The 24,449-nt window shown below is 47.2% G+C and overlaps 1 protein-coding gene across 5 annotated transcripts in view; it reads left to right on the plus strand.

Annotated features, from left to right (window-relative positions):
• Positions 1-24,449, plus strand: part of ACADSB (acyl-CoA dehydrogenase short/branched chain) — a 156,293-nt gene that overhangs the window by 47,910 nt on the left and 83,934 nt on the right. For all 5 annotated transcript variants that reach the window (XM_033940992.1, XM_033940994.1, XM_033940996.1 and 2 more), the window contains 2 exons: positions 2,207-2,413; positions 3,775-3,945. In XM_033940992.1, coding sequence (XP_033796883.1) covers positions 2,207-2,413; positions 3,775-3,945 — 378 coding nt within the window. The remainder of the gene's footprint in view (positions 1-2,206; positions 2,414-3,774; positions 3,946-24,449) is intronic.

Consider the following 24,449-nt stretch of genomic DNA (forward strand, 5'->3'; position numbering starts at 1 on the left):
AGCGGGCTGCTGGGCACGATGGATCCCTGGTCTCACCCAGCAGAGGCAATACTTATGTTCTTATGTTATGCGTGCCCTCCATTCCCTCTGAATCTGAAAACTCTCGTCAGGCTCAAGTCCTCGCGTTCCATCATGATTCTGATAGCTCCTCGGTGGCCCCGGCTGCCGTGGTTCTCCCTTCTTTTGCAACTCAGTTCCAGGGAGCCTCTTCTTCTGCCTGTTTTTCCTTCTCTGCTTACACAGAGTCGCGGTTCTCTTCTTCATCCCAACCTACAGTCTCTGCACTTGACGGCTTGGTTCCTCGAGACTTGATGCCCTCATTCCAGTTCTCCCAACCTGTGCTGGACGTCCTGGAGGCGTCTCAGAAGGAGTCCACTCGCCAATGTTACCATCAGAAGTGGACCCGCTTTTCTTCCTGGTGTGCTACTCGACACCAGGAGCCGCTGTCTGCCTCCCTATCTGCTGTCCTGGATTATCTTTTACACTTGTCTGGCACTGGACTCAAGTTATCTTCGGTTCGAGTCCACCTTAGTGCCATTGCTGCTTTTCATCAGCCAATTGACGGGAAGCCTATCTCTGTTCATCCTGTGGTTTCCTGCTTCATGAAAGGCCTTTTCCACGTTCATCCGCCCCTTAAACCTCCTCTTGTGGTTTGGGATCTTAACGTGGTTCTTGCTCAATTGATGAAACCCCCATTCGAACCGCTTGCGCAGGCTCACTTGAAGTTTCTTACTTGAAAGGTTTTTTTTCTTATTGCTCTCACTTCTGCCCATCGGATCAGTGAGCTTCAAGCCTTGGTTGCGGATCCACCTTTCACTGTCTTCCATCATGATAAGGTGGTTTTCTGTACCCATCCTAAGTTATTGCCTAAGGTTGTTTCTGAGTTTCATATCAACCAATCCATTGTTCTTCCAGTGTTTTTTCGAAGCCTCATTCTCACCCTGGAGAAGTGGCTCTGCATTCTCTTGATTGTAAGTGTGTGCTGGCCTTCTACTTGAAGCGCACCGCTCCTCATCGTTCAGCTCCCCAGCTGTTCCTTCTTTCGATCCTAATCGCTTGGGTCACTTTGTTTCTAAGCGGACCATTTCTAACTGGTTGGCCGCTTGTATCTCTTTATGTTACGCTCAGGCTAGTCTCTCCCTGCCGGGTCGAGTCACAGGCCACAAGGTCAGAGCGATGGCGGCATCTGTTGCTTTCCTCCGCTCAACTCCGATTGAGGAAATCTGTAAGGCTGCCACTTGGTCCTCAGTTCATACATTTATCTCGCACTACTGTCTGGATGCTTTTTCCAGGCGTGATGGCCATTTCGGCCAGTCGGTTTTGCAAAATCTGTTCTCCTAACTTGCCAACTCTCCCTCCATCCCATTCTGGTTAGCTTGGAGGTCTCCCACATGTAGAGAATATGCTGCCTGCTTGTCCTGGGATAAAGCACAGTTACTTACCATAACAGGTGATATCCAGGGACAGCATGCAGATATTCTTGCAACCCACCCACCTCCCCGTCGTTGGCTTCTTTGCTAGCTATCTGAACTGAGGCCACGCTTAGGAGACACATGCCCTAGACCGGGCGGGAGGGGCACGTGTGCATGCGCGGGCCAGTCACAAGCTTGAAGGTCTTCAAGCAAGTCTGCTTGCGAAAACATCCGCTAGGGGGCTCCGTCGGTGACGTAACCCACATGTAGAGAATATCTGCCTGTTGTCTCTGGATAACACCTATTACGGTAAGTAACTGTGCTATCTTGGAAACTAGACTGTATGTGGGATTGAGAATCTGTATCCTAAGAGTACATAGGGTTTTATTTTTACCACTTGTCCGGGCAGGATCTGAAGTATCCTGTGAAGATGGAATGGGAACTGCCTCTGGGAGGGAGGGAGGGAGTTATGCAATGGCGCCACCTCATGTCCAGATTTAGAATCGATGTTAGTCCTTGGTGGCACCTTCAGAAACTCAGCTGCTGTTGCTATGGGAAGGGATATAACATGAGAGAAATATTGATCCAGCTAGGCCCTGTTGTGACTGAGCTGGAGAAAACTGCAGGCAAAAATCAAAGTAATTTTCCCATGTCACAAAGAGGGACAGAGCTGCGATTGGAGTGGGGAAGTATGATTATGTAGCAGCAAACGCTGGCAAACAATACAGTAAGTGATGAGATGAAGCCAAGAAAATCTTTAGTGTATGATCAGCCTTTTACTCTTTCCTCCTTAGCTCATGGCTATGGAGATTGAGGAAGAGTACGGTGGAACTGGGGCTTCCTTCTTCTCCTCAGTCCTTGCGATTGAAGAACTGGCAAAAGTGGACCCATCTGTATCGCTTGTGTGTGATGTCCAAAATACAATCATTAACACTTTGTTTAGGAAGTTTGGGACAGAAGAGCAGAAGAGAGCATACTTGCCTCAGCTTGCAAAGGATATGGTGAGTTAATTCTCTCTTCTCTTGCTTTTCACTGGGGAAGCCCATTAAGTCAATGACAGAGACATGATGAAAGGGGGAGCATTCCTCCAGGTTTTACCCACTAGGGCCGATGCGCATGAATCCTGACCAAATTGCCACCTATAAAAGTTTGAACAACATTGGGTTGATTTTTTAGCTCAGAATGGGTTAAAAATCAGCCTTTTCCCTATCTGTCCTGGCGGATTCACAATCTACCTCAAGGAGGATTAAGTGACCTGCCCAGGGAGCTGAGACTGAAGCTCTAACCACTAGGCCACACGCTCCCAGAAATGGCTACTGCCCAGTTAAGTCATTTGTTCAGGGCTAACCGCTTTTTTTTTCAGTGGCATTTAAGTGGTTTGTGTTGGTTAGTGCCAAACTGCAATCCTTGTATTTGGGGGGCATTCCAGGGATGGAGTTGGCACTTGTCCAACACATAAGTGGAAGGGCATAAAAGGCTGTCCTATCTTTATGTGCTGAAAATAGGGCTTAATGGCTATGTGTTAGCTGACTCCGCAAAACCAGAATTAAATGTCTGGGAATACCGCTGTGGCAGTCAGCAAAACACTGCATGCTGCTGGCTAAATATTGACCCCTGTGAACCAAAAGAAAACCACAGCAAAATGTTTTTTGTCGTATCTTCCAAAGAACTCGGCCGATTCTTATGAAATTTAGTGTGTCGTGTCCTGAATGAAGTTGATGTAAAATGTTGTAAGTTTTTCCCACTGCACTATCTTGTGAAAATGAATTGTGTACTGAATAAAAACACATCAAAAAGTTTTATGGATATCTTGCAGAAAAATGTAGTCAAAAAGTAATGTTTCAATTGAGCAGATGTTCGAAGTGCAATCTGCTTCAGCTCAGCCCAAACAGAGATGAGGTGCTGTTATGGGTCCAGATGGCCTCCTGAATCATAGACCTGAAGCAAATCGAATGTTCTTCTCAGGATCAAACACCAGAGCTACAAGGAAAAAAAAGGATATAGGAAAGTAGTTAAATGAATCCAAGTCCCTTTTCCCCTTGTGAGGTTTTGTTATTATTATTAATTCAACAATTCACTACAAACAAGAAGTCATGCTGCAGAGAGCCCTTATAGGGCAAACGTCTTCTTTGTCTCCATCTGCTAGACACAACCCACAAGTTTTGAACTGAATGAAAATTAGTAGGAAAGGTTTCATTGCTCCTTCGTCTCTGGTTGGCATAGGTGTTGCCCGGCTGCTTATTTTTTTCTGCCAGGTATCTATATCCACCTATTACATTCCTCATTTTGGTTAGACTTGGTACTACCCTGAGGCTAATGACATAATTGCCGCTGCTATGATCTTGTTTCTCTTTGTTGTCAGATTGGAAGTTTCTGTCTTTCGGAGGCTGAGTCTGGCAGTGATGCATTTTCCCTGAAAACTGTCGCAGAGAAGAAGAAGGATTATTACATCATCACCGGTTCTAAGATGTGGATCACCAGTGCTGAACAGGCCGGAGTCTTTCTGGTGATGGCTAATGCAGCACCCTCCTCTGTGAGTTCTGTAAAATACACTGGGATCTCCAAGATTTATAAACCGTTCCAACCATAAATTCAAAGTGGTAAACTGCAAACACGTTCATTATACAATTTCATACAAAGTACAATAAAAATTATACTAAATTTCTGAAATAACATGTTCGCCATCATCTGCAGTAGATGAATCCAGACGCATGGGTTAAGTACATCCACCAGTAGGTGGAGGTAGAGAGCAGAAGAGTTGTGTGCTAGTACTTTGGATGGCATGCTCCACACACCTCTCAAATATACCCTTATCTCCAGCAGGTGGATGGATGGGTTTCCCCATATTCCTGGATTCTTCCTTCCAGATTGGGCTCTTATTGTGTGCTGGCCTTGGTGGTAGCCTAGGGGGTTAGGGCATCTGATTGCCTTGGGGATATACCTGAGGCAGCCAGGTCAAAACCCCCCTTCTGTCCTTACTGCTGCTGGCCAGTGATTACCTGCAGGCTTCCTCTTCACTTTTTAAAAAAAAAAATATTTATACAGTGCAGTTTCCTGTTTCCTGCGTTGACAGCTCATACAACTGAGCATGGCTTGAGGTGGAGACAGGAGGTTTCCCTTATCCGGGGCAGGTGAGTTTCTACCATGTGTAGGGGAGAGGACTTGCAGGGATGTTGCGGCTTGCAAGAGACGTCTGCGGTGCATTCCTTCGACTGCCGTATGGCAGACGTTTGCATCAAAATCTTAGAAACATGATGGCAGATAAAGGCCAAATGGCCCATCCAGTCGGCCCATCCATAGAAACCATTATCTCTTCCTCTCTCGATCCTACATACCTATCCCAGGCTTTCTTGAATTCAGACACATTCTCTGTCTCCACCACCTCTTCTGGGAGACTGTGCCATGCATCTACCACCCTTTCTGTAAAAAAGAATTCTGTATTGCTTGATAGACATAAGAACATAAGAATTGCCGCTGCTGGGTCAGACCAGTGGTCCATCGTGCCATGCAGTCCGCTCATGCTGCGGCCCCCAGGTCAAAGACCAGTGCTCTAAATGAGTCCAGCATCACCTGCGTACGTTCCAGTTTAGCAGGAACTTGTCCAACTTTGTCTTGAATCCCTGGAGGATGTTTTCCCCTATAACTGCCACCGGAAGAGAGTTCCAGTTTTCTACCACTCTCTGGGTGAAGAAGAACTTTCTTATGTTTGTACGGAATCTATACCCTTTAGAGAGTGCCCTCTCGTTCTCTCTACCTTGGAGAGGGTGAACAACCTGTGTTTATCTACTAAGTCTATTCCCTTCATTATCTTCAATGTTTCAATCATGTCCCCTATCAGACTCCTCTTTTCAAGGGAGAAGAGGCACAGTTTCTCTAATCTCTCACTGTACAGCAACTCCTTCAGCCCCTTAACTATTTTAATCGCTCTTTTCTGGACCCTTTCGAGTAGTGCCGTGTCCTTCTGGACGCAGTGCTGGACGCAGTATTCCAGGTGGGGGCGTACCATGGCCCTGTAAAGCGGCATGATTACATTACATTAAGGATTTCTGTTCCGCCATTACCTTGCGGTTCAAGGCGGATTACAAAAGAGTTATAGAAGGTGGGTTACAAAAAGATATCTGGTCATTTTCAGGGAAAATAAAGAGTAGAGCAGGTTGTTTCGGGGGGTCGGGGAGTTAGTGGGAGGAGAGAAGGAAACTTGTGGTGTTAAGTCTTTTTCAGGGATTTCTTGAAAAGTATGGTCTTTATTTCTTTTCTGAATGTTTTGTAGTCGGGTCGCTATCAGAAGATTGGAGATTTGGTTGTCTAGTTTTGCTGCTTGAGTGGCTAGGAGGCCATCATATAGTTTTTTCCATTTAACTTCTTTGGGGGGGTGTGAATGGGATGTGAGTTTTCCTATGCCTAGTTGAGGTGGTTTGGATGAGGCGGTTGTTCAGGTAGGTTGGGCTGTCTCCATTTAAAGTTTTAAATAGTAGACAATAGATTCAAATAGTATTCTTGCTGGAATTGGAAGCCAGTGTGAGTTGAGGTATGCCTCTTTAATGTGGTCGTGTTTCCTCAATGAGTAAATGAGTCTCAGACCTGTGTTTTGAATTGTTTGTAATTGTTTTGTTATTGTTGCAGGGCAAAGGAGATAGAGGATGTTGCAATAGTCTAGTAGACCTAGTATTAGGGACTGTACTATGAGCTGGAATTGTGTTTTCTCAAAGCTCTGTTGGTGATCCCCTTCCTAATCATTCCTAGCATTCTGTTCACCCTTTTCGCCACCGCCACGTATTGCACAGATGGCTTCATCGACTTGTCGACCAGTACTTCAAAGTCTCTTTCCTGGGGTGCCTCTCCGAGTACTGCACCAGACATCAGGTATTCGTATATAAGATTTTTGTTACCGACATGCATCACCTTACACTTATCCACGTTAAACCTCATTTGCCATGTCGCGGCCCATTTCTTGAGCGTGTTTATGTCACGTTGCAGGTCTTCGCAATTCTTCTGAGTCTTCACTACGCTGAATAACTTCGTATCATCCACAAATTTAATCACCTCGCTCGTCGTACCCATTTCCAGATCGTTTATGAATATGTTGAAGAGCACGGGTCCAAGTACTGAGTCATGCGGGACCGCACTGGTGGCGTTCTTCCAGTCCGAGTATTGTCCATTTCCCCCCACTCTGTTTTCTATCTGCTAGCCAGTTTTTAATCCACGTGTGTATTTCACCCTCTATTCCATGGCTGTCAATTTTTCGAAGTAGTCGTTCATGCGGAACCTTGTCGAACACCTTCTGAAAATCCAGATATACAATGTCGACCGGGTCACCCTTGTCTATCTGCCTGTTTACCCCCTCGAAGAAGTGCAGCAAGTTCATCAAGCAAGATCGCCCTTTGCTGAACCTGTGCTGACTGGACCTCATCAGATTGTGTCCGTCAAGGTGATCAATGATGTGGTCCTTTTATCAGCGCCTCTACCATCTTTCCCAGTACCGAAGTCAGACTCACCGGTCTGTAGTTTCCCAGATCTCCCCTCGAACCTTTTTTGAAGATCGGCGTAACATTTGCCACCTTCCAGTCTTCCGGAATCCTTTCCGATCTGATCGACAGATTGGCTATTAGTTGAAGCAGTTCAGTTATAGTCCCTTTCAGTTCCTTAATGACCCTTGGATGGATGCCATCCGATCCCGGGAATTTGTCACTCTTAAGCCTATCAGTCTGCCTGCATACTTCTAGACTGACCGTCAACCTTGTCAGTTTCCCGTCTTCGCCTCCAGCATATAGCCTGTCGGGTTCCGGTATGTTGTGTATGTCCTCTTTGGTAAATACAGACGCAAAAAATGTGTTCAGTTTATCGGCGATGGCTTTGTCTTCCTTTAGCACTCCCTTTATTCTATTATCATCCAATGGTCCCACCGTTTCCTTTGTGGGTCGTTTCCCCTTAATGTATCGAAAGAATGTCTTGAAGTTTTTCACCTCCTTGGCTATTTTTTCCTCGTAGTCTCTTTTGGCCCCTTTTACCGCTTTATGGCACTTGCGTTGATGCTGTTTGTGCTTTTTCCAGTTTTCATCCATTTTTGACCTTTTCCATTCCTTAAACAAAGTCTTCTTGTCTCTGATTGCTTCCTTCACCGCTACAGTGAGCCATGCCAGTTCTTTGTTCTTTTTTCTCTTGGCTCCCTTGTTGATACGCGGTATATAGAGATTTTGCGCCTCGATGACTGTGTCCTTAAAAAGGGATCATGCCTGCTCTAGTATTTTTACAGTGCTTATCCTCTTCTTGATCTTTTTCCCCACCATGAGTCTCATCTCTTCGTAATTTCCTTTTCGGAAGTTCAGTGCCGTGACCGTTGTTCTGGATCGATGTTTCGCCCATGCATCTATGTCGAAGCAGATCATATTGTGATCACTAGTTCACAGCGTCCCCTCTACTTCTACATCTTGCATCTGTCCTCGTAGTCCATTTAGAATTAAGTCCAGAATTGCATTTCCTCTCGTGTTTTCCTTGACAAGTTGTTCCAGGAAGCAATCGCCTATAGCATCCAGGAACTTGGTCTCCTTACCACAGCCGGAGGTGTCTAGATTCCAGTCTATTCCCGGATAGTTAAAATCACCCATGATAATTGTGTTGCCTCCCTTGCAGTTGCATTTGATCTCATCTATCATTTCTCCATCCATTTCTTCGGGCTGCACTAGGGGTCAATAGTAGATGACGATCTTCATTTCCAATCCATTGGCTCCTGGCATTTTGAACTTATTCATACTTTCAGGTGTGCTCTCTCCAGTAGATTTGATTCCCCCACCTTTATGACCCATTCTGTCTCTGCAGTATAGTTTGTATCCCAGTAGCATAGTGTCCCAGATGTTTTCTTCGGTCCACCATGTTTCTGTGATGCCGATGATGTCAAAGTTATCCTTTTGTGTCATAGCTTCTAATTCACCCATCTTGTTCCTTAGGCTCCTTGCGTTCGTGTATATACCCTTGAGTATGTGGCCTGTTCTTTTCTTGCATTTCCTTCCCTCTTGTGTCCCTTTAGATCTGTCTTGCCTGAGATCTGGTGAGTTTTCCCCACTATCTTTCTGCACGGTATCCTCCGAGTATTTCCTTCCCTCTTGTGTCCCTTTAGATCTGTCTTGACTGAGGTGTGCCGGTCTAAAGGGCTCAATTCCCTTTAAAATTGCCATTTGTATTGTTTTTTTATTATCTAACCAGCACTTTTATTACAGCTAGGGCAGTTTTCAGCACAAAGAGCACTTTTAAGAGGGGGAAAAAATGCTCATTGTGCTTCAGACGCAAGGTATTCGTGGCTGACCTGTGTAAGCGTTGTGCAGGCCAGAGAAGTGGGGGAGTTTCATTGGCAGTGGTTGCCGACGGCCAGGGCACCCCGCTGCATGTACTTCGCGAAGGATTCCCTTACTGACAGAGTGGCTGGGGATTTCTTTTTTGCATTGGTTGGTGCCTCAGCGTCAGGAAAGTCCCAGGCTTTTCAGACACGACAGGCCGCAGGAGCTCCGATTTTGGCGGGATCCTCCTCCTTCATTTCTGTTACCTCAGGTGACCTTCCCCCTGTTCTGGAAATACAGGGGCAAGGTATAGCAGGGTCCCCTGCTGGGCAGGAAGTCCCTTGGGACCGCTGGGTGGTTTTCCCCCTGAATTTTTGTTAGCTTCTTGTAAATCTTATGTGCTGGTGGCAGGAGGTTCTGTGTCCACTTGGGGGGAGGGGAGGTGTTTACCCTTGACGTCTTCCCCGGCTTGGCCCCACACAGCGGCGGATTTTCCCCCCTCTACTCCTTTCTCATCCAAACGCCCCAGGATCTCTTGGAATGAGGATTTTTACCCAGAGGAGCAAGATGTAATTGATGAGGACCTGGACTCTTGGGGAGAATTCCAGGATCCTCTTTGGGGGTCAGATTCCACCAGCGAGGGGTTCAAGCACCCCCCAGCTGGCAAAGAGAATAATAATAATAATAACTTTATTTTTGTATACCGCCATACCCAAGGAGTTCTAGGCGGTTTACATTAGATTAACAAAAAATTACAAGTGGTTTAAAAACAATTGAACAATATTAGAGGCAAGCAATAAATAATACGTGGTTCGAAAACAATTGAACAATATTTGGAGCAAGGAGGTAGAATGAAGTTAGGAGAAGAGAGGGGGGTAGGTTAGGGGGGGAGGGGGTGGGTAGGTTGGGAAAGGAGGTGGAAGGGGGGAGGAGGAGATTGTTGTTCATTGGAGAGGGGTGTTAGGTGTCTTGTCCATGGAATAGGTGAGTTTTGAGAGATTTTCTAAACCCAAGGTAGGTGGGGGCCTCAAGGACAATTTGGGCTAGCCATGGGTTCAGTTTGGCAGCCTGGAAGGCAAAAGTTTTATCAAGGAATCTTTTGTAGTGACATAGTTTTAGGGAGGGGAAGGCGAAGAGTTGAATTCTGCGGGAGTACTTGTTTATGTGATTCAGATAGAAGTGAGGGTTTAAGTAGCTTGGGGATAGGCCAAATACTGTTTTATAGCAGAAGCAGGCAAATTTGAATAGGACTCTGGATTCAAAGGGTAGCCAGTGAAGTTTGTGGTAGAAAGGGGTGACATGTTCCCATTTTTTCAGGCCGAATATGCGTCTGTGGTGCGTATTTTTCAGCGGGAAAAGCTTCATGAGCTAATTCTGCAGGTCTCCACGGTTTTGCACTTTGAGGAAACCTTGTCTGAGCCCCCACATACTGTGGACCCCTTGCTTAACGGGGATCCGCTCTGCTTCCCACTCTTTTCCTATGCATCAGGATATTCGGGATATTATGCTCATACAGTGGCAGGTGCCGGAAGCCCCTTTTCGTTTTGCACGCTCCATGGCCTGCCTGTATCCCATTCCTGAAGGGGATAGGGACACTTTTAAGTCACCCGTGGTCTCGGCCATTTCTAAGAGGCATACCGTGCCTGTTGAGGGCGGTGTGGCCTTGAAGGACCCAGAGGAGCGTAAGTTAGAGTCCCTCCTTAAACAGAGTTTTGATGTGATAGCTCTGTCGGTCCAGGCGGTGATGTGTGGCAGACCTGTGGCAGATGTGTGGCAGGCTAGTGGCTCGGGCGTGTTTTCGTTGGGCCCAGCATGTGCTTGACAGTAAATCTGAGAATTGGAACTTGCTAAAGCAAGAAGTTGCCAAAATTGAATTGGGTGCTTCTTATTTCTCGGATGCCATGTATGACCTCTTGTGAGCCTCTGCTAAGTCTCTGGCCTTAGGAATGGCAACACGCCGTACCTTGTGGCTTCGCGCTTGGTTGGCGGATTTGGCGTCCAAGGTTAAGTTGACAAAGTTTCCTTTTAAAGGATCTTTCTTGATGGTGAGGACCTGGACAAGTTGGTTCAGACTTTCACTGATTCTAAAGTGCCTAGGGATAGGCCTAGGCTGCTGGCTCAAGGTGGCACTGCTCGTGGGCGTGATTTCCACCGCTTCCGCTCTGGTAAAGGGGCTTCCTCTTTTCCATCTTCTGGGCTCTCTAGTGGCAGATTATTCCAGTGCATGAAGTCCTTTCGTGGGGCCCCTGGCCGTTCCGCTCAATGACTCTTTGATGGAGCCTGTCTTGGTTCCCATGGGCGCACGACTGAGAGAATTTTATCCATATTAGGCAAACATCACATCCGATTAGTGGGTTCTGGAAGTGATCCGGGACGGCTATGCTCTGGAATTTGCCTATGCTATGGAGTTCCTTCCTTGCCAGACCTTTTTCTCGCTTCTCCCTCGCAGGTGGCGTGGAAGCAGCAGGCCTTTCATCAGACCCTTCAATGACTGTTGGATCTCCGTGCGGTGGTTCCAGTTCTCCGGCAGGAGTAGATCACAGGTTGGTACTCGATTTACTTTGTAGTGCCAAAGAAAGAAGGGACCTTTCGACCCATCCTGGATTTGAAGGAGGACAACAGGGCTCTTCACATGTGTCTTCCTTCCACATGGAAACTCACATGGAAACTCTGCGGTCTGTGATTTTGGCGGTTCAGCCAGGGCAGTTTCTGACCTCTCTAGATCTGACCGAGGCCTACTTGCACATTCCTATTTGGGCCTCCCATCATCGCTTTGCGATCTTGGGGCAACATTATCAGTTGTGTGCACTTCCCTTTAGTCTGGCCACGGCTCCGTGGACGTTCACCTAGGTGATGGTGGTTGTTGTGGCAGCGTTGCGCAAAGAGGGCATTCTAATTCATCCCTACCTGGATGACTAGTTGATTCGAGCGAAATCGTTATAGGAGAGTACCCGGGTCACGGCTCGGGTGGTGGAGTTTTTGCTGTCACTGGGATGGGTAATCAACCTTGCCAAGAGCCAGCTGTCTCCCTCTCAGCGTCTGGAGTATCTAGGCGTGCTGTTCGACACCTCCTTGGGGAAGGTCTTCCTTCCAGAGGCCAGGGTAAGCAAATTGCAATCTCAGATTTGACTGCAAATGGCGTCCCGATGTCCTTGGGCGCAGGATTTCCTCCAAGTCTTGGGGTTGATGGCAGCCTCACTCGATATAGTGAGGTGGTCGCAGGCGCACATGCGTCCTCTTTAGTATACTCTTCTTCAGAGGTGATTGCCTCAGAGGCACAGTCTGGATCACCCTGTTCCGCTTCCAGGCTTAGCTCGAGGCTTACCTCGTGGCAGTCTTCGTTGGTAGCTCCAGACCCCCCATCTTGTACAGGGGGCGAGTCTGGATCAGCCGCAGTGGACGGTGCTGCTCATGGATGCCAGTCTTCTTGGTTGGGGAGCTCAGTGTCTAGGTCACTCAGCTCAGGGCAAGCCGAAGGGAGACTGTAGCAGCTGTGCCTAGTCCTGACACATGGTAGAACAGTCCTGAGCACATGGCAGAACAGTGAGCGGAGCAGGGAGCAGAGAGTGTGCTAGCAGGAAGGAGCGGAGAGAGGAGCAGAGAAAGCGGTGCTAGCAGGGGAAGAGGCGAGAGCTAACTCCGCCCACCCCCGACGTCACCAACCAAACTCCCCCCATAAAAGGGGACGAGCCAACGGCGGAGTGTTCACAGTGCAAGGCCAGCCAAAGGGAGACTGTAGGAACTGTGCCTAGTCCTGAGCACATGGTAGAACAGTCCTGAGCACATGGCAGAACAGTGAGCGGAGCAGGGAGCAGAGAGTGTACTAGCAGGAAGGAGCGGAGAGAGAAGCAGAGAAAGCGGTGCTAGCAGGGGAAGAGGCGAGAGCTAACTCCGCCCACCCCCGACGTCACCAGCCAAACTCCCCCCATAAAAGGGGACGAGCCAACGGCGGAGTGTTCACAGTGCAAGGCCAGCCGAAGGGAGACTGTAGGAACTGTGCCTAGTCCTGAGCACATGGTAGAACAGTCCTGAGCACATGGCAGAACAGTGAGCGGAGCAAGGAGCAGAGAGTGTGCTAGCAGGAAGGAGCGGAGAGAGGAGCAGAGAAGGCGGTGCTAGCAGGGGAAGAGGCGAGAGCTAACTCCGCACACCCCCGACGTCACCAGCCAAACTCCCCCCATAAAAGGGGACGAGCCAACGGCGGAGAGTCCACAGTGCAAGGCCAGCCGAAGGGAGACTGTAGGAGCTGTGCCTAGTCCTGAGAACATGGTAGAACAGTCCTGAGCACATGGCAGAACAGTGAGCAGAGAGTGTGCTAGTAGGAAGGAGCAGAGAAGGCAGTGCTAGCAGGGGAAGAGGCGAGAGCCAACTCCGCCCACCCCCAACGTCACCAGCCAAACTCCCCCCATAAAAGGGGACAAGCCAACGGCAGAGAGTCCACAGTGCAAGGACAGCCAAAGGGAGATTGTAGGAGCTGTGCCTAGTCCTGAGCATATGGTAGAACAGTCCTGAGCACATGGCAGAATAGTGAGCGGAGCAGGGAGCAGAGAGTGTGCTAGCAGGAAGGAGCAGAGAAGGCGGTGCTAGCAGGGGAAGAGGCGAGAGCTAACTCCGCCCACCCCCGACGTCACCAGCCAAACTCCCCCCATAAAAGGGGACGAGCCAACGGCGGAGAGTCCACAGTGTAAGGCCAGCCGAAGGGAGACTGTAGGAGCTGTGCCTAGTCCTGAGCACATGGTAGAACAGTCCTGAGCACATGGCAGAACAGTGAGCGGAGCAGGGAGCAGAGAGTGTGCTAGCAGGAAGGAGTGGAGAGAGAAGCAGAGAAGGCGGTGCTAGCATGGGAAGAGGCGAGAGCTAACTCCGCCCACTGTCGGTCTTGCGCCCAATCCTATTTAACATCTTCGTAAGAGACTTGGCTGAGGGGCTTCGAGGTAAAATTACATTATTCGCTGATGATGCCAAACTATGCAATATAGGCAACCGCACAACAGATGAAAGCAAAATGCCCGACAAAAGCTCAATGCTCGACAGTATGACGCAGGACCTACTCCTGCTGGAGCATTGGTCAAAGACATGGCAACTAAGTTTCAATGCCAAAAAATGCAAGGTCATGCACCTTGGCGGCAAAAATCCATGCAGGACTTACACCCTAAATGGTGAGATCCTAGCAAGGACTGTAGCAGAACGTGACTTGGGAGTGATTATTAGCGAAGACATGAAGACTGCCAATCAAATGGAGAAAGCTTCATCCAGGGCTAGACAAATCATGGGCTGTATCCGTAGAAGGTTCGTCAGCCGTAAGCCCGAGGTCATAATGCCGTTGTACAGATCCATGGTGAGACCCCATCTGGAATACTGTATACAATTCTGGAGGCCGCATTATCAAAAAGATGGGCGGAGAGTTGAGTCGGTTCAACGAATGGCCACCAGGATGGTCTCAGGACTCAAGGATCTCCCGTTTGAGGAACGACTGGGTAAGTTGCAGCTGTACTCACTCGAGGAACGCAGAGAGAGGGGAGACATGATCAAGACGTTCAAATATGTCACGGGCCTTATCGAGGTGGAAGAGGATCTCTTTTTCCTTAAAAGACCTACGGCAACAAGAGGGCATCCTTTGAAAATCAGGGGTGGGAAATTTCATGACGACACCAGAAGATATTTCTTCACCGAAAGGGTTGTTGACCACTGGAATAATCTTCCACAACAGGTAATTGAGGCCAGCAGCGTGCCAGATTTTAAGAAAAGATGGGATTGGCATGTGGGATCTCTTCATGGAGGTAGTTAGGGGGTGGGCCATTAGTGTGGGCAGACTAGATAGGCCTTGGCCCTTTCCTGCCGTCATTTTCTATGTTTCTATGTCTACGGAGGAGGTTCTTGGTCGATTATGTCTTGGAGACTAGTCATCCATCTGGCATTGCTAGCCTTCCAATCCTTTCTGATGGGCAAGTCAGTCAGGGTTCTGTCAGACAGTGCCACGGTGGTGGCCTATGTCAATCATCAGGGGGGCACCAGGAGCACTTTGGTGGCACAGGAGGCGACTCTGCTCATGGGCTGGGCAGAGTCACACCTTCAAGAAATATCAGCATCCCACATAGCTAGAGGGGAGAATGTTCAAGCGGACTTTCTAAGTCGTCGCATGCTAGATCCCGGAGAGTGGTGTCTAAGCCAGGTGGCTTTTCAGTTGATAGTGCAGTCTTGGGGTCAGCTGCTCATGGACCTGATGGCCACAAGTGTCAATGCCAAAATGCCCCGCTTTTTCAGTCATCGCAGACACTGTCAGGCCGAGGGCCTGGATGCTCTGGTTCAACAATGGCCAATGGAGGGGCTGTTGTATATGTTCCCTCCATGGACATTAGTGGGCAGAGTTCTTCTCCACATAATTCGCCATCCAGGCCTCATGGTTCCGGTGGCTCCGTATTGACCTCAACGACCGTGATCTCCTGGGTTCTATCAGTTCTACGCGGATCTGGTGAGGCATCTGGTGGTGGATCCTCTTCCTCTGCTTCTCTTGGATGGCCTTCTAACTAAGGGTCCCATTCCAATGTTCGATCCGGGTCCCTTTTTGTCTTAAGGCTTGTTTCTTGAAAGGGATCGCCTAGGTAAGAAAGGGTATTCAGATAAAGTGATCTCAACTCTCTTGGGGTCCCAGAGGCTTTCCACCTCTAGGGCTTATGTGAGGGTTTGGCATCTATTTGAAGAGTGGTGTGATGCGCATGGAGTGGCCTCATTTCGCGCTTCACTGCCTAACATGCTAGAGTTGTTGCAGGATGCCTGGATAGGGGACTGGCTTGGTCTTCTTTCAGGGTTCAGCTTGCGGCCTTGTCAGCCTTTCAGGGGTTAGTGAAAGGTCAGCGTGTGACTGCCATTCCTGATGTGATTCGCTTCTTGCGGACGGCCAGGTTGCTCAGGTCTCCCATGCGGCCCTCTGTTCCTTCTTGGAATCTGAATCTGGTTCTATCAGTTCTAGTGCGCCATCCTTTTTAACCGTTGGGCGACTGCTCTTTGAAGGACCTTACTCTTAAAGCGATCTTCTTGGTGGTGTCACAAACCTGCTACTGAGGTTAGGTTTGTGCCTGTGAAAGCACAAAAAACCCTGATCTTTAAAAGGGCTGATCAGTGCAGCAGCAGTGCTAGCAGTGAGGAACAGGATTCTAGCCCTGAGGAGATTGCCCAAGAGCAGGAGCCCTGGGGGGAGGGGAAGCAGAATGAGTTTAAAAACTTCCCTGAACCTAGAACAGTCCCTGCTAAGAAGCACTCTGGTAGGCAGGCTCCTAATCAAGCTAGCACACAGCTCCTGAGACTAATTGAGCAACACCACAAGGCTCAGCAAAAGCCAACCCATTCTCCTTTTAGAGCAGGGCGTGGCTTTCTCAAACCTGGTCATAACCAGCAGTCCAAGCTGGGAAGAGGCAGTCTGGATCCAACCTGGGAAGAAGACTCATGTCCTGGTGCTGCTCCCCTGTCTCAGCAAGGGAATGAGATAGAAATGGAGGACCTGAGTAATTTCCCTTTGGCAAGCTTACCTGAGGAAGCAATGGACATTGCCGGTGACAGTTGAGAAGACTGCAGGAGAGAGAGCTAAGTTGTTTTGCTATGTTTGTTCTTCTCTGACAAGCCTGATTTGTGTTTTGAGGCACCTGGGACTTGTGCTGGCTGGGACTGTGTGTGTGTGTGAGAATTCTTATCAAGTCTCACCCTGAAGAAACCTTTTTGTTCTTTGAAGGACTGTGAACTCTGTTTGAAATATTTTTGGTTTGCCTTTTTGTGATAAGGCCAAGTTAGCCGCTGATTGTTGTGCGGTGGGAGTTGTGGGGTCTGAATCCACAAAGATCCTAGGTTGGGATAGAGGGGCCATTTTCTGGCAAGCTAAATAAGTGGATTCAGCAACTCCCCCACCCCCGTCAGCTTTGCTGGCTTAACAGGGGAAAAGCCTGTGATACTCTCAGGCTAACACAGCGTGCTTGTGAAAACAAACTGACTTTTGAATTGCTTAATAAAGACTACATAAGAAAGACTTACCCTGAGGAAGGGGCTGCTCAGGTTTAGCTGTAAAATAAGCTGAACTAATGAGCTTTCTTTTGTTTTTCTTTTCCTTTTGAATGTGGACTTGAGCGCAGTGACTATGATAAATAAAGTGTGCTATCCTTAAAAGCTGAAGCATCCTGAGCAATTTTTGTGTTTAACTGACTTTATTATCACCAGCAGGGCCTTTCAAGTCGTAAAGGCACGCAGGAACTGTGTTTGTGCGCAGCACCCGGTAGCCATTCTGACTACTCACTATCGGGTGTGCGACAGTGGCCATTACTTCAGCTGGACATGTTTCTGAGCTGCAGGCTTTCTCTTGTAGGGCTCCCTTCTTGGAGTTTTCTAGGGAGCAGGTTGTCTTGAGGCCTGTTACGTCTTTTCTGCCAAAAGTAGTTTCTCCTTTTCATGTCAATCAATCTGTAGTCCTCCCAATGTTAGGCAGTCAGGAGGGCTCTTTGTTCTTATGTGCAGCGGACCCAGGAGATCAGGAAATCAGATCATCTTTTTGTCCTTCTAGCGGGTCCTCGTAAGGGAGATGGCGCTTCTAAGGCTACTATTGCACACTGGATCAAGGAGACTATTGCTTCCACTTATCTTCTAAAGAAGCCTGTTCCAGAATTTCTCAAGGCTCATTCCACTAGGGGTCAGGCAGCTTCTTGAGCTGAGTCTTCTCTAGTGCCTCCAGTGGATATTTGCAAGGCTGCAGTTAGGTATTTTCTGCATTCCTTTGTAAGACACTACCGTGTGGATGTTCAAGCGCATAGGGACGCGGTATTCGGTGAGCGTGTTCTCGGTGTCGGCCCTTCGGGGGTCCCACCCTTAATGGGTACTGCTTTGGTACGTCCAATTCGTAAGGACTATACCAGTATACCAAGCGATACAGAAGGAGAAATTAGGTTCTTACCTGCTAATTTTCTTTCTGTTAGCTTGTAGACTGATATAGTCTTTGTGCGGTGATTGCGGGTTTTTGTTTTGCTCGCGTGCAGACTTTATTTTTTCTGTGGGTTCTAGAATTTTTGTAGGGCCTGGGAGAAGTAAGAACAGCGGCTATAGCTCAGCTGGCTTAGCTTGTGAGTTGTGGAGATGTTTGTTGTTTTTCCACTCCTGCTCAGAATGTGTTATACTGTTTTCAGTTGAAGTCTTTCCTAGGTTCTGCTTGGCTATTTGGCAGACTGGATTGTAAAAGGGGAAGCTATACTGATATCCAAGTTTGTGCTCAGTCTCCACCTGCTGGTAGTAGTGAGGTATATAATCCATTTGTAAGGACTATACCAGTCTACAAGCTAACAGAAAGAAAATTAGCAGGTAAGAACCTAATTTCTCCTTTCCTTAAATTACTCCTGAGCCTATCATCTCTTAACTTCATCCTATACCCTCTCATTCCAGAGCTTCCTTTCAAATGAAAAAGACTCAACGCATGCACATTAATACCACGTAGGTATTTAAACATCTCTCAAGAAAAAAACCAGAGTAATAACTAAATCAAAAAATTCAGAAGTTATATATATTACTCGCCAGAGGTGGGCTAAACACTCCCGATAAGCATTTCACATAAAAGGTGGAGAAAAAGCCTCAAAATTCAAATTAACAGCAGTCCACAATCAAAACTTGATAAACATTCAATACTGCTTCATTTGTTATCATAGACAAAAAACTCCACCACCACTGAAATGAATTTATCAAAGGGTGAAAAAAACCCATCACTGTGCACAGGAAAAGAAAAAACAAAAAAGTTTGCTTAGCTTTGGAAACATGGTCAAGAACACGCCATAGATGAAAATGTCTGGCCAGAGAAAATATTGGTGGCGCTCACTAGATGAACCTTTCACAAACCATGTCCTCTTTTAAATTCCAACAAGTCCTTGTTTCGCTTCACACGAGGCTGCATCAGGGAATATAATGCAGCGCAAAACTCTGTTTTTTTTCTTGTGAGACAATTGTAATTTACAAGATGGCCCAAGCATGGAACACCGGATTCCGCTTCTCAGGAGACCAAAGGGAGGACATTTTACAGGCTCCTTCACTGGCATTATCTTCAGAGAGTGTGATTAAGAATTCCAAGTGGTTGGAGTTGTTTGAGCAAGCTAAAAGTATGTCAGTTATGGAGGTCCACAGTGCTGCAATGGTGGACTATAGCAAGAAAGAAATCATCCCCCGGGGGTTGCGTATTAACAAAGCTCCTCGGTTATTTGTGGACGACAAGGCATTTATTGAGAAGTGGAATTCTATACTTAACCAATGCTCTCTTGATTTAATGCTTCTTGTCATTCAGACTTCCCAAGAAAAATTGCGTATGGAGTCCCAATACTAAACTGGAATCCTTTAGAGAAGAGACTGATTTTCAACATCAGTTTCAAGAACTACAGTCTAAAGTTGATAAGTTTAAAGAAGAATTGTGTATGAAGAAACTGAAGAAATTTCAGCGTGACCAACATGATTACACGGAAGGTTTTGTGTATCGCTGGATGAGGGAAGATGAGGGTGGCAGAGTTCAGTCGGAGATGACCACCACAGACTTCTGTAAGTAGTGATGAGAACATCAGCAGAAAGCCTTTTTTAGGGCGTCGAGGACAGTCGCGGCGGGGGAGACAACAAGCGACCAGAGTGCAGTTTCAAGGGGGCCCGGTCACGCGGTCCAATCGGAATGTCAGAGGGGAGTGATAAATTTGTCTTCCAGGTCCTTCACGAATCAAGAGATACAGGTCTTAGATAAGGGGTTATCCTTTGTGCCAACAAGAGTGTACGATCTATTTCAGCTGAGGACTGATTTGGAAAAATTTTTTAGAATTTTGCAACTTCGGTTGTATTTTTCTGATGTGGAACCCAAGTATGACAGTTCTGTGGTTCGTGAGAAGAGTACCTGGGTTCCCCCCGGTCATAACATAGAAACATAGAAAATGACGGCAGAAAAGGGCCAAGGCCCATCAAGTCTGCCCAATCTAATGACCCACCCACTAACTTCCTCCATGAAGAGATACCACATGCCTATCCCATTTTTTCTTAAAATCTGGCATGCTGATGGCCTCAATTACCTGTAGTGGAAGATCATTCCAGTGATCAACCACCCTTTCGGTGAAGAAGTACTTCCTAGTGTCGCCATGAAATTTCCCACCCCTGATTTTCAACGGATGCCTTCTTGTTGCCGTGGGTCTATAAGAGAAAAGATATCTTCTTCCACCTTGATACGGCCCGTGACATATTTGAACGTCTCAATCATGTCTCCCCTCTCTCTGCGTTCCTCGAGTGAGTATAGCTGCAACTTACCCAGTCGTTCCTCATACAGAAGATCCTTGAGTCCTGAGACCATCCTGGTGGCCATTCGCTGAACCGACTCAACTCTCAGCACATCTTTTTGGTAATGTGGCCTCCAGAATTGTACACTATATTCCAGATGAGGTCTCACCATGGATCTGTACAACGGCATTATGACTTTGGGCTTTCGGCTGACAAAACTTCTACGGATACAACCCATCTAGCCTTGGATGAAGCTTTCTCCACTTGATTGGCAGCCTTCATGTCTTCACTAATGATCATTCCCAAGTCCCGTTCTGCTGCAGTCCTTGCTAAGGTCTCACCGTTTAGGGTGTAAGTTCTGCATGGATTTCTGCTGCCAAGGTGCATGACCTTACATTTTTTGGCATTGAAACTTAGTTGCCTAGTTTTTGACCAATGTTCCAGTAAGAGTAGGTCCTGCGTCATACTGTTGGGCACTGTGCTTTTGCCTACTATGTTGCATAGATTGGCGTCATCGGCGAATAATGTAATTTTACCTCGAAGCCCCTCAGCCAAGTCTCTTAAGAAGATGTTAAATAGGATCGGGCCCAAGACCGAGCCCTGCGGCACTCCACCGATCACCTCCGACGTTTCAGAGAGGGTACCGTTCACCACTACTCTCTGAAGTCTACCTCCAAGCCAGTCCTTAACCCATGCAGTTAATGTTTCACCTAATCCCATTGAACTCATCTTGCTCAATAACCTGTGGTGTGGGACGCTATCAAACGCTTTACTGAAGTCCAAGTACATAACGTCCAGGGACTCCCCTATATCCAGCTTTCTTGTTACCCAGTCAAAGAAGCTGATTAGATTGGATTGGCAGGACCTTCCCTTTGTAAATCCATGTTGGTGGGGATCTCTTAGATTCTTCTCATTCAGGATCGTATCCAATTTATGTTTGATTAGCGTTTCCATGAGTTTACTCACTATCGATGTGAGACTCACCTGTCTGTAATTTGCAGCCTCCGTCCTGCATCCCTTTTTGTGGAGTGGAATGACGTTAGCCATTTTCCAGTCCAATGGGACTCTTCCTGTACTCAGGGAAAGATTGAAGAGTGTGGTAACGGTTCCACCAGGACGTCACTCATCTCCCTAAGTACCCTGGGGTGTAGTTTGTCTGGTCCCATGGCTTTGTTCACTTTAGAAACATAGAAAACTGACGGCAGAAAAGGGCCAAAGCCCATCAAGTCTGCCCACTCTAGTGACCCTTCACTTTGATTTTGCTCACCACCCCCTGCCTTTACATCATTAGAGATCCCACGTGAATTTCCCATTTATTTTTAAAATCTGCCACGCTGTTGGCCTCAATCACCTGCAGTGGGAGTTCTTTCCAATGATCGACCACCTTTTCGGTGAAGAAATACTTTCTGGAGTCACCATGAAATTTCCCTCCCCTGATTTTCAGCGGATGCCCTCTGGTGGACGAAGGTCCTATAAGACGGAAGATATCCTCTTCCATTTCGATAAGGCCCGTGATATATTTAAATGTCTCAATCATGTCCCCTCTCTCTCTTCGTTCCTCAAGTGAGTACAGCTGCAATTTATTCAGCCTTACTTCATACGGGAGATCCTTGAGCCCCGAGACCATCCTGGTGGCCATCTGCTGAACTGACTCAATTCTCAGCACATCTTTCCGGTAATGTGGTCTCCAGAATTGAACACAATATTCCAAATGAGGTCTCACCATGGATCTGTACAGTGGCATTATGACTTCTGGCATCCTGCTGATAAAACCTCTACGGATGCAACCCATCATTTGCCTTGCCTTGGAGGAAGCTTTTTCCACTTGATTGGCAGTTTTCATGTCATCACTAATGATTACTCCTAAATCCCGTTCTTCCGTGGTCCTAGCTAAGGTCTCACCATTTAACGTGTAAGTTCTGCACAGATTTATTTTACCCAGGTGCATTACTTTACATTTTTTAGCATTGAAGTTGAGCTGCCAAGTCGATGATCATTGTTCCAATAGTAGTAGGTCCTGCGTCATACTGTCAAGCATAGTGCTTTTACCTACTATGTTGCACAGTTTGGCGGTGTCGGCGAACAATGATATTTTTCCTCTGAGCCCTTGGGTCATATCACTTATGAATATGTTGAATAGGATTGGACCCAAGACCGAGCCTTGTGGCACTCCACTGGTCACATCCGATGTTTTGGATGGGGTGCCATTTACCATCACCCTCTGAAGTCTACCGCTCAACCAATCCTTAACCCATGCAGCTAGTGTAGACACTGCTGGGCATAAACTCGAAATTTCAAAATGGATCTTCCGAGATTACCCTTGTCTGCAACTGTGGGCCGGATCCCGGCGCCTCGCAGGTGAAGACTGAGCAGAAGTACTCCGAGAATGGTGCATAGAAATGAACTTTGGATTCCTAAACCACGGCGAGACGCTCCAGGGACTACAAGGACCAGACGGACTTCACCTAACCAGAAGAGGTAGAAATGTATTTGGACATCGATTGGCCCGCCTACTCCATAGGGCTTTGAACTAGGTAAGTTGGGGGAGGGTACATACTTATATCCCAGAGCAGTAAGAAACCACCCTGAGGAGGCAAGTCGCACTCACACTACCAAGACTAAGGTAAGTACCAATGATATCCACAATAAATCAGGGAGAAATATCACAGATAATTTAGGAGCCACACTAGCTCGTAAAGGAATCTCTTCACAGATATGGAGGGCTATGTATGTTAATGCACACAGCTTAGGCAATAAAATTCTAGCATTAGAGACTGAGATAACAAACGCCGATCTTGACGTGATAGCGATATCCGAAACCTGGTTCACGGAATCGCATGGGTGGGATATGGTTATACCAGGGTACAACCTACTTCGTTGCGACTGAGAGGGTAAATTGGGAGGAGGAGTAGCGCTATACACTAAGGAATGCATCAAAACCACCAGAATCACAGATATTAGATACACCGGGGAATCCCTCTGGGTGAACCTGGCCAGAGGGAATGAAAAATGCCTATACCTTGGGGTGATATATAGACCTCCCAGGCAACAGGAGGACAAAGACATGGAATTAATCGAGGACATAGAGAACATCACACTGCGCGGGGACACAGTAATGCTAGGAGACTTCAACATGCCAGATGCAGATTGGAACACACTCTCCGCGACTACGGGTAGCAGCAAAAGAGTATTAACCTCCATAAAGGGTGCACGTCTCAAACAATTGGTATTGGAGCCCACCAGGGACCAAGCATTACTAGACCTAGTTCTCACAAATGGAGATAGCGTCACGGAAGTCTCAGTAGGAGACACACTGGCCTCCAGCGACCATAATATGGTATGGCTCAACCTCAAGAAAGGTTTCCCTAGGACAAACACAGCAACAAGGATTCTCAACTTTAGAGGCACAGACTTCAACCGTATGGGAATTTTTGTCCATCAGGAGCTACATAAACAAGCAATATCTGACAATGTGGAGGATATGTGGTCGTCTCTGAAGTCCATCCTACACGAAGCAACAGACCGATACATAAAGACAGTAAGTAAACACAGGAGAAACAAAAGACCCCAATGGTTCAGTAAAGAAATTTCAGACCTAATTAAACAGAAAAAAGACACATTTATCAACTACAAACATTTAGGCAGAGAAGGGGCGAAAGAGGACTATCTAGACAGATCTAAAGCTGTCAAAACAGCAGTCAGAGAAGCTAAACTCCGAATGGAGGAAGAACTAGCACGGAAAATTAAGAAAGGGGATAAATCTTTCTTCAGCTATATTAGTGACAGGAAAAGAAACAAAGATGGGATAGTACGCCTGAAACAATCGGACGGTAACTTTGCGGAATCAGATTCTGAGAAGGCAGAACTACTAAACAAATACTTCTGTTCAGTGTTCACCTGGAAGCGCCGGGAGCTGGTCCACAACTGCAGACGGGAGATAACCGGAAAGACCCGTTTCAAGATTTCGAATTTACGCCCAGTAGCGTCTATGACGAACTATCAAGACTCAAAGTAAACAAAGCCATGGGGCCGGATAACCTACACCCCAGAATGCTCAGGAAGTTAAGAGAAGTCCTGGCAGAACCATTATCTGTTCTTTTCAATCTTTCCCTAAGCACAGGAAGGGTCCCCTTGGACTGGAAAACCGCCAACGTAATCCCACTACACAAAAAGGGCTGCAGGACAGAGACAGCAAACTACAGACCAGTAAGTCTCACGTCTATAGTGAGTAAACTCATGGAAACACTGATCAAACAGAATCTCGACACAATCCTAGACGAAGAAAAACTGTGTGATCCACACCAACACGGGTTCACCCAGGGTAGATCCTGCCAATCTAATCTGATTAGCTTTTTTGACTGGGTTACTAGACAACTGGATGCCGGAGAGTCACTGGACGTAGTATATTTGGACTTCAGTAAAGCATTTGATAGCGTCCCTCATCGAAGATTACTGAACAAGCTGAAATCGATAGGATTAGGAGACACTCTAACTACATGGGTTG

This window comes from Geotrypetes seraphini, chromosome 4 (genome assembly GCF_902459505.1).
Source record: "Geotrypetes seraphini chromosome 4, aGeoSer1.1, whole genome shotgun sequence".
Taxonomy (NCBI): domain Eukaryota; kingdom Metazoa; phylum Chordata; class Amphibia; order Gymnophiona; family Dermophiidae; genus Geotrypetes; species Geotrypetes seraphini.